The sequence below is a fragment of the Manacus candei genome, unplaced genomic scaffold, assembly GCF_025592945.1.
Source record: "Manacus candei isolate 608988 ecotype Guabito, Panama unplaced genomic scaffold, ASM2559294v1 h1tg000043l, whole genome shotgun sequence".
NCBI lineage: Eukaryota > Metazoa > Chordata > Aves > Passeriformes > Pipridae > Manacus > Manacus candei.
The window spans coordinates 5,610,381-5,623,381 of record NW_026138091.1 but is presented as its reverse complement, the minus strand read 5'-3'; the positions used below and the strand labels follow the sequence as shown (position 1 = coordinate 5,623,381).

Genomic DNA, 13,001 nt, shown 5'->3' with positions numbered 1-13,001 from the left:
CTGAAGAGTCAATGAATACAGACAAGGGGGACCCAAAACACTACCATGTCTTTGAAGCTTCAAAAGAGTCTCTGATGAGTCTCACTGTAAAGCTACAAAGAAGTTAAGCTATTACATTATCAGGAATTCCTCACATAAATATGCAACTGGTTAAAATATAAGAAAAAAAGAGCAGTTAATAGTTTTTGCAGTTAAGTGGTTTCAGTCATGAAAGGGCTTGCCTGTGGCCTGTGCCATTGGTCAGGCATCGGAATAGGCTACACAGGATGGTGGGATCACCATCCTTGGAACCTTTCCAAAGGCATGTGGATGTGGCACTTGGGGATATGGTTTAGGGGTGAACACAGTGGTGATGGGTTAACATGTCTTTTCTGTGATTTAAAATGTAGACATCAGCAATTTGAGAAAAAGGGAAAGCTATGAAATAATTAAGGTTGCTGAAGTATTAAGTTAATATTATTCATATTCACAATAAAGTTTGCTGATATTATATATGAGCTATTAATATTCATAACTAAGTTTACTGACGTACTAAGTTATGCAGGATACAGAGAAGAGATCCAGCTGCAAAGAACTATTTAAGGACTTCGAAATATAGAGTGACAAGTTGATAAAATGGCAGATTAAAATCAGTACTGATAATATGGAGGAATAGAGAGTAAGGACAGAATCAATTTGCTGCACAAGTGATGCGTAAAACACAGTGACACGCTCAGACAATTCTCTTTCCTTTTGAATTTTCCCCTTTCTAGTTTTAACTACTAAGTAGGAGATAATATCTTTTCACTCCCTAGTATGTGCATTTATTAACCCTCTCAGATTGCGTAGCTGGAAAATATTGTGCTGACCTTCAGTAAAAAATGTCCAAAGCCTCTGCTGTGTTTTCCCTTGTAAATATTTATGGTAACCGTTAAAATTCTTTTCACACTTAAATTTAGCTTAGCTGCAAGTGCCTTCCTCACTTGGATATAGTGAGGAATGGCACACCAAATGAGATCCAGGACCCTGGTGAAGGTGAGAGAAGAGATGACAAGTTTTCATGTTACAAGTGATTTGCCTAATTTGTATGGTGTACAACTGTATATCATACAGAAAAGGTATGGGATGGGAGGGAAGGGGAGGGCAAGGGACAGGGTAGGGATAGGACGGGGTGGGGTGGGATGGGGAGGGGGGAGGGGATGGGGTTGGGGATGGGGATGGGTTTGGAAAGGGACAGGATAGGATGGGGAGGCAAGGGGAGGATGGGAGGGGAGGGAAGGGGAGGGAATGCAAGGAGAGGGGAGGGGATGGAAAAATGTGGTCTTGTGGAGGTTGATTTTTATGATGTTCTTCTCTAGCACTGTTATCGCAGTAATGGGTCAAAGTGAGAAATGTTCAGCAGTTAATCTTAAGCACCCTGTAGAAATAGGTTGCACAGACTTACACTGGGTAGAGAAAAGTCAGGTCAATATAAGAAACTAATTATTTAGATTTCTTTTCATGATTGGTTGACTGGGGCAGCACTGCTGAATCTGCACTGTCTGGTGTCAGGTTTAACACCAAAGGTTTAAAGATACTTAAAAAAAATTTCAGTTGGAAATAAGGATTCTTTGGAGGAAAAGAAGAAAATATCCAACCAATCAACTAAACAAACAAAAAAAAACCCCAAACCAAAAAACTACTGAAATGAGAGTGTACAAACACATTTTGTCAGCAGTACCAGCTGCCAGTCCACCTCTGCACTGCTCATTCCTTCCCTACTTCTCTACTGCCAAGCACTAGCATGAGAGGAAGCTGGGAAACTGTGTGACTGAGTAATAAACTCCCCCCCAAAACAGTTGTTGTTTTGAGCCAGATTTAATGTGATAACATCAGGAATGCATGGGACAGCAGAGCACAGAAAATGGCACAAGCTTGGGTACAAACAGCTGAGGCAGGATGGATTGGGAAATGTTATTTTTATTTCTTCTGGATGTATAGCAATTACCTTACTTGTTTTTCCACGGACCCCTTTGGCAAGGTGTGGAAGAGCTGTAGACTTTTCATTTTATAGCCTAATAAAGTAGTTCCTAACCAGTTCTGGCTTTAAATTTAAAAAATAGAGGATTAATTTACTTAGGAGTAAACCTGTTAGGTTTTTCATTTTTCTCCCTTCCCTTCCCTTCCCTTCCCTTCCCTTCCCTTCCCTTCCTTTCCCTTCCCTTCCCTTCCCTTCCCTTCCCTTCCCTTCCCTTCCCTTCCCTTCCCTTCCCTTCCCTTCCCTTCCCTTCCCTTCCCTTCCCTTCCCTTCCCTTCCCTTCCCTTCCCTTCCCTTCCCTTCCCTTCCCTTCCCTTCCCTTCCCTTCCCTTCCCTTCCCTTCCCTTCCCTTCCCTGCCCTGCCCTGCCCTGCCCTGCCCTGCCCTGCCCTGCCCTGCCCTGCCCTGCCCAAACCTTCCCTTTCCCTTTCTCTTTCTTGTTTTTCTTTCACTTCTTCTTCATTTTCTTTCTTTTCTTTTTATATTTTTATATTTTTTTTCAACAGAATTTGCTACAGCTGGCTGTGTGTCCCCAGAGGACAGTTAGTCTCTTAATACCTCATGAAAGAGCATGAGCACGGAAGGACACCTTGCTTATGTTAAATGCTTACTGAGGCTTCTCATGGTTAGTCCCGGAACAGGAGAAATCCCACAGAGTTATTTCACTTGCATCTCACATGCATGTCTGTGATGAACATGAACAAGAACAGCTGTTTCCTTCAAAACCAGTTCAAGTCTCCAGGGTTACTGAGTCACTTTGTTACAACTGTCAAATGAGAATATGAATGAAGGTATCTTACAACACTGGAGACAGCTGGGCCCATGGGAGTAAGAAGGGCTGCAACAATTACAACTAAACTTGTTGGACTTACTCTTACTAAACTTGTGCTTGATAGGGTGCTATTTTTGGAATTTGCTGATTCAAGTTCAGGAGGTAGTTGGAAGTCTCATGTTGGCAGGAATGTGAAGGAAAATCTGCCCCATTCCCAGTCAGCCCAGCCAGTCTGCCCCAGATAATTTGCCTGGTAAATCCCTGACGACCTGAGAATTTGGAAGCCTAAACCCAAGCCTGTGAGAGTGGCCAAAGCCCAAGCAGCCCCAGCTTGTACCACTCTCAAAGAGCCCGGCGTATGGGCTGATCTCAGTCTAGGCTCCACACCTTTGACTTGCAGAGAAATTTGGAAATGTCTTTTATTTTACATCAGAGTAGCAACAAATTTCAAATGATCAATGCCTTCTTATAAGCAAAATGATGTTTCCTTATCCAGATACAAGTAAAACTTGGGAATTTGAGACCCTTCTGCCAGATTTCTTTAAAAACATTATCCATTCCCTAATCTTGGACAGGCAGGAGGAAACAAAATGTGCTTTATATATCTGGGCAGGACCATCTTTTTTGACAATGTAGAGCAAGATTAGCATTTTACTTTTCACAGAGATTATGGTGAACAAACATGCAAGCACACTTTAATTATTTATTTATATATATATGTATTTATTCTTTCATTATTTAAAATCCAAATTTCAAGAAGTTTCTATTGAGAAATCCAAAGTTTTTAATAATACTACAGTACAAAAATATAGTCCTTAGGATAAAAACTTCCATACTACTGCCTCCAAATAAATAAAATTACATCAGACACATTTAAATTATTCAGTAAAAAAAAAAAACAAACCAGCAATTTTTTTAATCTGAGAGTTGAAGTTAAATCAGTGCAGTACAGTTAGTCACAATCCCTTGTGGTGTTAAGTAGACTGGCGTCCTGGTAACTTCAGTGCATACCAATAGTAAATACCAGCAATTAACCATCAATACTCTCCTTCAGAAACGTGGGTCAGCATTTGCTTATCTTTAAACATGTTTATTTGCTTGATTTATATTTAGACTTGTTTAGCAGTAAGCAGACATGAATATGTTTGTCTGAGTACAGTAACTTCCCCCTATTGGTGCTTGTGTCTGCATGCCAAATAGACGAATGATAAGACTAATCTTGTAACAACCCTCTCTAAAGACAGCACCAGATGGAAAGCTGGGTACCGTATCACGTCATTTCAAGACTTCCATATGGAAACTGGGTAAATATTGTCTCATTCTGTATTTTCAGGTCAACAAACATATAACAAATAGACAGAATTTTAAGACAAAGTTATTTCTTACATAGTAGTAGGGCATATAAATACTTTGATTGGTATTTCTTTATAAATAATTATTTAAAATACTTAAATATTAATAAATAAATGTATAAAAATTCAATAGAAACCTTAAAATAAAAAAAGGTGTGTCGCAAAAAGATTTGCACAGTAACTCAGTACAAAAGAACATAAGATGGCATTAGCATTTGCACTGCCTCTGAACCAGCCTTCTTTTTCTTCCTGAAGAACTTGTAGTATCCCCCAGTTTTTGTAAGACACTGAACAGCTCATTCACAGCTTTACGTTGAATTGTCGAGTCATTCACCTGTTAAAAGTGAAAAACAAATGGAACAAAAGTTATATCAAGAGCTATAATCATTTACTGATCACATCCCACAGGCTACCCTGCTACCAGAGTAAAACCGATGGACATCTGCAGTTTTCAATTACTCTTCTACCTAATTCCTACAGCAAAGAGCCACTTTGTCACAGATTTTTGTTTTTCACTTTCTGTGCTACCTTGCAACATGCCACAGACCAGCCATATTCTGTGAAACAGAGCTACTCTGTAGTTACAAGCAGCTAACTCCACTGGGGTATTGTCTGCAGACCTCTGCAGAGGTCAGTGGTTTGTGCCATTGGCACTTGCTCAATAAGCTTCCAAAGCCATAGAGCACGCCCTAGCTGGGCACAACTTTCCCACCCAATTTCTAAACCACAAAGGCTCTGTCAATGTCAGCTCTGGCGTGCAGACTGAGTGGAGGTGCTGTCAGCACCTTTGTGCCAAACTCCAGCAAGACTCAGAGGTCTACCCCACACCGTAGATGTGCAGCAGCCCCTGCAGCTGGAAACATTAGGTTTCCCAGTGTGAAGTGAGCTAGACAAGCGTTACCATATGGGTTACTGAAGCACTATTGGCTTGAATCACACTCAAATCACAACTGGAAAATGTAACGTGATGAGCCTTGGAGGCAAAGGAGCCTTCAGGCCTTACCTGAAGCTCTGTCAGGTTCTTGAGATATTCCATCTTCTTTGAGTCATCAGAAAGGCTTGCTTGCAAAGTGTAGAGCTCCTCAGATATGTTCTTGACATGTGCCTTTGACTGGTCAGTGGTTTTAAGGATTTTCAAGTACATGGAAACAATCTGACTCAGGATGATCCTTTTTTCATTTGTCTGTTGAAAAATACAATCAGAAGGAAAGGTCCGTGAGTGCTCATCAGCAGGAAAATGAATGAAAATCAAACATAGCATGCAGGAGTTCTCACTGCCACTTGAAACAAGATGATAAAGAAGACGTTGTAAATCACCCCCTGGGCTTGTCTGTATCTCAGATCATTTCATGGTGCAGTACAAAGCACCTTGACCCTTATGGGAAGCATTTTTATGGGGATTTTTTTCTCATTTCCAAATTACCAAAGGGAACTCTGCTCATGCTCATTCTACCGCAGCTAATTACACTGGTTCTAGGAGCTGCTTTTTACCAAAAGAACCCTGCAAAGTGCCTAAGATGCTTTTTCATATCTGTTTCTGACTCACTTCTGTCCAGTTTGACAATTTCCCCGTAAAGATAGGTCCACCATCACCTACATCTGAACGGCTTGAGTTCTGCAACAAAGAACAAACATATCAGTTATACAAACAGTACTTATCACTAGGCAAATTTCTGTTCTCTAATCAAATAAGCAGTAAAATCCAGATTTTTGTACCACTGGCCTATAGCTAGCACAATGCTTTCACTTCTCTAAGCACCAAATCCCATTGCATGGCTGTCTAGTATCAGAAATGGCATTAGTCTGCTTTTCAATGTTTCTCCTGCTATAGCTCACCTAAATAGAGATGCTGAACACATCTGTTTTCCCAAATGCTTTTGCTATCAACAGATGAAAATAAAAGCTCATAAACACAGCAACTGGCTAGAAAATCATCAGGCCTGAACTTGGCATGTCTTCTGGTAAGTCAAAGTCCAGCAGTATGTAGTCATCTGTGGCCTTAAATTCATCCAGTCTTAGTAAAATCTCATACGAAAAAGAACAAACTAATTTTGCTACAAAACTATAGTTTATAGAACTGGAGAATAGCCCAGTAGCCCACAATCAGGCATGAGTATATGCAAGATTAGTGGGCTACTGAGAAGCTCATAGGGACAGCGTTTAACCATCCCATGTTAGCCACACACTGTCAGATTCTAGGAAACAAAGAGCAATACAATTCTCCTACCAAGGAAAGGCAAATTGAATCACTTCCTCTTCTGCATCTATTCTTTTTTTTCTTTTTGTATACAACAGTGACTATTTCCTTCTTTTGTCTGCTTAGTAATTTAAATACAGTGAGTGCAAAGGGAAAACTTGCAGGCTGACAGAAACCTTCTAGCCTGATTGGCTCCCCATGCTGACCACACTGCCAAACTTTGTTTTGTACTTCTGAAAGGTGGCGAGCACCTGCTGTGAACCAGAGTTTTAATGTCAGTGCAAAAACCTCACCACAGCTCAGGATGTCTTCAACAGAGTTATATATATCCTAGTGAGACTCTCTCTGGTCTATGCTAATAATAAATTTAAGATATTATAAATTTTACATCCACTTTCCGACCAATCTGCAAGCACTGAAGTATCACGCTAGTCTTCACCACTTCAGAGTGGTTCTTTGACTACTGAATTTCAGCTGTCGTTTGCACAAAATTATGACAAAATCAGAGATGAAAATAGCAGCAGACTGTGGCAGTTGCTTTCGTGCATTTAAGGAAAAAAACCAACAAAAATATATGGAGAATAAAAGCTGTTAATTAGAAGTAACTCGGTTATAGATCTGCTATCTCTATGACTAATCCCAGCTGAATTCAACTGTGAACTACTTTAATGCCTCCTAGATGAAGGCTGGTGAATTAACATTACAGTTATCAAGTTACCAAAACTCTACCTGAAAAGAAAGAATATCATACCAGATTACATTCCTATGCCAGATTATAGTCACAGATGTGGAATTGGAATGACTGGAAGATGCAAAAGAATAAGAAGTAGGAACCACCTTTGGGCAATACACTACTGCTACTAATAATAAGTAACAAAAGTGCATTTGTTGAAGCAAAAGTTCATCTCCATTTTTTTATATTGCTAACTAAAATACTAAACTCCCCAATAACATTGCTAACATAAAATTTAAAGTCAGTAAATTACATCTAGTCTGAATTAAAGAAATATTCATACATTCTCCAAACACTGCATTAAGATTTCTTGTTATAAAATATTCCATATAATCAATTATTACCCTCTATTGGGACATACTGAGTATGTCAAGCAGTGCTCAAGTTTAGATGATATGTAAAGCAGAAGGAGAAGAGAAATGCAGTGGAAAACTATACTTACAAAATCAGCTTTCAGTTTGTCTATATCATCTTGAAGTTGAAGCAGATTTAATCTATTTTCAACACGTCCAGAATAAATCATGATGATAGACAGAACAAACAAGCTGTAGGTTTGGAAAGTCATTTTCTTGGTGATGGTTCAGTTAAATGGCTCAGATAAGTTCTGGGAGATGTCAGTTCTAAGAGCAGTGTACTTCAACTTCTAATAGGTTAAGCCTTCTATTAGAAGAAAGTAGACGAATGAACTTCATCTGCCTGTCAGTGGTATTTATACCTGGTCTTGAAATTTTTTTATTTCGTCATCACAGGCCGTGTATATTTAGACAAGATAGTGTTAGATAAGAACCCTTCATTTTTGGCTGAACAAGGGAATCCCTCGAAAGCATCTTTGTTAAAGCATGGTCCTGGAAAAAATTTCAGTGGTTCGTCAATGGGTAACATTTACGTGGCAGATTCTGAAGTTTCTTTTACACGTGGTTGGGGAAAGGGGGGAAATTATGGTACTGACAGAGTAGTATGCATTGTGGCTCAAGCATATTCATACATGCTATCTGAAAAAAAAAATCGTATGTTGTGGTTAAAGGGTCAGTACAACAGTCAACTCATTTCTGGTGTTCTTTAAAGTAACCACTGAGATTGCCATGGCATTCTTCAGAGTCACTTAGAAATTTAAACATTCTTCCTACTGCTGTTCTTTTGGAAACACTGTTTGCATTCTTTCCATGGTCTAAAATGTGTTTCTGCTGCTTTCTCATTCTTCACCTCCAGATTCAAAATAAACTCTAGCATGGATGAAATTATGTGTCATATTAAATTCCTCTATGGTTGTCTACTCTGGGAGAATATTTAGTACTTAAGACATTAATTTCTGCTTGGCAATAGTAAAGTTCCCCACCTTCCCATTCATTTGCACTAATGTGTGTAGGATATGAAAGACACGAAAGAAATAAGCCCAGGTGAAGAAGACAGACAGGATAATCTCCTCGTGCATACAGAACCCTGAAACAACTGTATTAATGATAGCTGAGGAAAATGTTTCCATATGTTTAAATGCTGCTTTGATGGATGTAATCAGATAAGAGCTTACTTTGAAGAGTCTTATGAACAAATCAGATAATTTTAGGGTGTAGTATATTAATGCAGGGTAGGCAGGAGCAGAAAAGGGAAAGAAAGAAGGAGTCTACAGGGAAAAAGAAAAAAAAGTAGACCAGGAAGAGGGCGCTTGCAGGCTCAGTTCATACAGGTGAAGTGAAAGATATCTGTAGTTTGTAAGAAACAGATGAGAATTAAACTGGTCCCCAACAGATATATTTGAACTCTTCAGCACAGCTCTACATGGCTCTTAGGTATTCCTTGCAAGAAACTCTCCTGTTCCCCAGCAACTCCTTCTATTTCAGCAAATGACCACTAATGCCATTAAATATTTTTATCTGCAGTTTTTAAGAGGACTTCCATCTGTGGAAGAGATCTAGGCTACTAGAACCATTGCGAACAGGGAATTGCCATTTTGCAGGGACAAGAAGCAAATTTCACCAACAATCGCAGGCCCAAAAGCTGAATGCTACATCTCTCTGGGAACAGCAGCATAGACAGATGGGACATATCTCACAACAGGTACAGTGGTACTGCACAACAATTAGGGCTGTAATATGCTTGGGATAGTAGCACTATGCAACACACATCTTGTTTTAGTTTAAGAAGTTAAAACTGATTAATAACTTGATTGCTGGAAGTGTTGACATGAAGGTAAGGTGATAATTCAAGGATGCTTCAAAGATCTGTAAATAAATGCAAAGTTAACATGCCCACCCATGGCAGAGGGGTTGAACTAGATGATCTTCAAAAGTCCCTTCCAACCCAAACCATTTTGATTGTATCATTCTATGCTAGAAATCAGAATCATAGAATCATTTAGTTTGGAAAATACCCTTAAATCATTGAGTGCAATTGCTAATCTAGCACTACTAAGTCCATCACTAAACCAAGTTCCCAAGCACCACATCTACATGTCTTTTAAATACCTCCAAGGATGGCTATAGAATGGTGGTCCCACCAAGATTCAAAGTGGACTTACAGGTCAAATTGAACTCACAAACATCAGTACACTGAACAGACCTACAGGTAATGTTGAAACATCTGGATTGCTATGCAAGGCAAGCAGAGTCAAATGACATATTATGGCACAGCTACATGTAGTTTCATACATACAGGAAAATAAAGCATATTTTACAAGAGGGGGCACATACTGAGGTTCAGTGACTGGCCACGAGTCTATAGAGCAATTCTTTGGCAAAGTGTTGGAAGAAATGTTAAGAGGCAGAGGGAAACTGATTCTAGTTACATACGGCACTCTTTATGCTGTCAGAAACACACGGCTAGAAGGGAGACTGGGTCATCAAGCCCAATTTTTGCCTAATTTGGCAAAAAGGGCTTAATTTGAGCAGTGCTTTTCTGTTGAATTACTGGAGAGTGTGTAAAGAAGAGCTGCAAGCAGTGAGTTTGGGAAGAGATTCATTACTCAAACACCTCGATGTTCTTAACATGTTGAGGACAAAAGACAACACAACTGAACGCAATGAATTGCTGTAATTACCCAGCCAGGCAGAAGATTCCAGGAACTGATATATTAAGTCAGTAATACTGCCCTCTACAGAGAACTATTCGCCCAGAGCGACTGTGCTGGATTAGACTGCCTGGCTAAATCTGTCAGACATGCATCTCATCCAGAGCAGGCTGTATCTCTCCAGTGACCCCTCTTTCGTCTGACACTGCTACTAAACTTCTAAGAATAACAGGGGGGTGAAGTATCAGAAAGAAATTATTTTTCCAACTCAGCTTTTGTAGATGCTGAGTTTTGGGGGGTTATATGGCTAATTTGATCACTAAATCTCCTCACATTTCAGGAGGCCACTGCCACGCATCCAATTTTGCAGGTAAGAAAATAGAAGGACAGAGCAATGGTATCATTCATGATCATTCAGCATCTAGAAAAGGCAAATCTAGGAACAAAATAGGGTGTCCCAGTCCCATTCTGGTCCTTTGCCCACTCTGCAGTGCTACAAGTATTATATCATAAACTGAGGCAAGAAATTAAGCAAAGAACAAAGAAACCCATGACATCAAGCTCTGTCACACTATCTTCTGAGTGCAGGTTTGACTTCTAGGTACACTCCTGCCTGTAGAGGCTACATTCAGGCCTTTTACTTATCTCCACATTCAAATTATCACATAAAGTATTGAATGTTCTGTGATAAATCATCAGCTGGACAGAAATGTATTTTAATAGATAAATTTAGGATCCCTTTTCCAAATCCCTTACATTTGAATAAATGGTGTCATGTTAATGTTGACATATTTGTCCCATAAGGTTCTCTCCTGTTGACACACAATAGCACATCTCTGCAAATCGTTTTGAAATTAGGCAACAGCCTAGAGCAGACGGTCAGAACATGAGAGTCCTTGAGTCCTACGGATCCTATGTATCTTCCAACCCTGTTTTGCTACCTATTCCACCCAGAAGTGATAAACCAGGTCACCATTGCCCAGTGTATGTTTTGTTGCCCAAGAACTGTGAAGTGTCAGATTGAAGAGAAGGCCCAGGTTTAGATGGCTCCTCTGCTCTACCTTTCCTGAGAATAAGTGGGGTTACAAACAACACAGGGGAGGATCCTGAAAATATCTGCCCTTTATGACACAAAGCCAAGGGCATAAGAGTTTCCGATATTTTATTTGTGCTCCTTAGCAGATATCTACTGAGTGCATGCTGGAGAGGATTGAACACCCAGCACTAACACAAGCTCTTTGTCTGAGCACTACTCCTAATCCAGCTGAAAGAGATGTCTGAATAGTATTGAAAAGTCCTGTGTTGCATAGAATTGACGTGGTCCTCATGTATGACTTCATGGTCACAGCTGGACCATCATCTCTTCCAAACACAGCATGAAATGAAACTAAGGCATTTTTTCATTTTTCTGCCTGGAAGTCATCTGACTCTTCATGCAAAGCAGAGGTTTCACACCCTTCTGTTCATGCAACACCTTAAACCAAATACCCAATGATGGCCTTGCAAAGTCATGTCAAATTTCACCATGACCACTGATTACAGTTTTTTCCCTTTCATTTTTTGTTTTATGCATACTCCTCAGGGTGCTGACAGAGTGGTTAGTAAGCAACTGCCCATGCTAGTTCAGCAGAACCCCACCAGACTTTATTTCTCTAAAATTTAGTGACTTCCTCTATTACCACTGCCCAAAGGAAGCAGCTCATGGTTGGAAAACCCTCTCTGAGTTGTTCTGACTTTATATCACACTTCACCTCTTAGTCTCCCTTTCTCATAAAGCAACAAACTCCTTTGGTTCCTCCTTCACAGTGCTGGGGAGGAGGGGTGAAGGGCAGGTGTTGGCACACTTGAGGGTGTTAAGCGATGAAAACCTTGCCTACACCTTGTACCAGTGCTATGTAATTACTAAGCATTGTTATTCATGTTACTACTTTCTGCAAAGCCTTGATAATCAGGTTTCATGACTAGGGGGAACTAAGAGGACTTACAAGAAAGCCAGCAAGGGACTTTTTGCAAGAGCATGTAGTCATAGGACAAGGGGAAATGCCTTCAAAGTGACAGAGGGAAGGTTTATACTAGGTATTAGGATGAAATTCTTTACTGTGAGGGTGGTGAGATGCTGTAACATGTGGCCCAGAGAAGTTGTGGATTCCCCATCCCTGGAAATCTTCAAGACCAGGTTAGATGGGTCTCTGAACAATGTGGTCTAGTGTAAGGTTCTCTGCCCATGGCAGAAGGGTTGGAACTAGGTGATCTTTAAGATCCCTTCCAACCCAAATCATTTTATTATTCTATGACTTTGCAACTGATCCTTGCAAACACATTGTAATACTGTCATTTTCCCATTTTTCCTACAGCAAAAAGAAAAAAACAAATGAACAAAAAAACTCCCCCCACAAAAACACAAAACCCCCCCAAAACAATAAAAACAACCCCCACACACACCACTACCAACAACAAAACTAAAACTAAAACTAAAAAAAAAGCAACCCACCACTCTCCTACAAATAATTATATGCTTCATCAGTACTACACATCATGAAGAATGTAGTTATCTATTCCTTGTGACCACTGAATCTCTGTGATTTAAAGCATGTTTCCAATGATCAGTAGGGATAATGTTGGCAGAAAACATCTACTGTGTCTTGTAAGAATGAGCTTCCAGGGCAAAGGGAAGTTCTGAAATGCTCAAAATTACCTGTTTTGACAATTTTCTAAACAAAACACTGTATTTTGCCCATTCCAAGGACTTTTTGGAGATTATATTGTTTTAGAGTATTGAAAAAACAGTTTGTACCACCTGAAATGTGACACGAGGAAGACCCTTTGGTCTCCATTACATACTCCCGTCTGCATGCAACTGGCAATGTGAAAGTGCTTATTAATGATCCCTCTTTCCAGTAACAAAATTGCTCACACACATTAGCTGTTGAGTCTTACAACGAAAGGGA

General features: G+C 39.9%; 1 protein-coding gene across 1 annotated transcript; it reads right to left on the bottom strand.

Moving 5' to 3' along the window:
• Positions 1–4,327: 4,327 nt before the first annotated feature.
• IFNG (interferon gamma) lies at positions 4,328–11,041 on the bottom strand. Its single transcript, XM_051795870.1, has 4 exons — positions 7,492–11,041; positions 5,666–5,734; positions 5,123–5,302; positions 4,328–4,453 (listed from the first exon to the last, which is right to left on the bottom strand). The coding sequence occupies exons 1-4, from the start codon at positions 7,612–7,614 to the stop codon at positions 4,328–4,330; spliced, it is 498 nt and encodes a 165-aa protein (XP_051651830.1). The 5' UTR covers positions 7,615–11,041.
• Between the last annotated feature and the right edge of the window lie 1,960 nt (positions 11,042–13,001).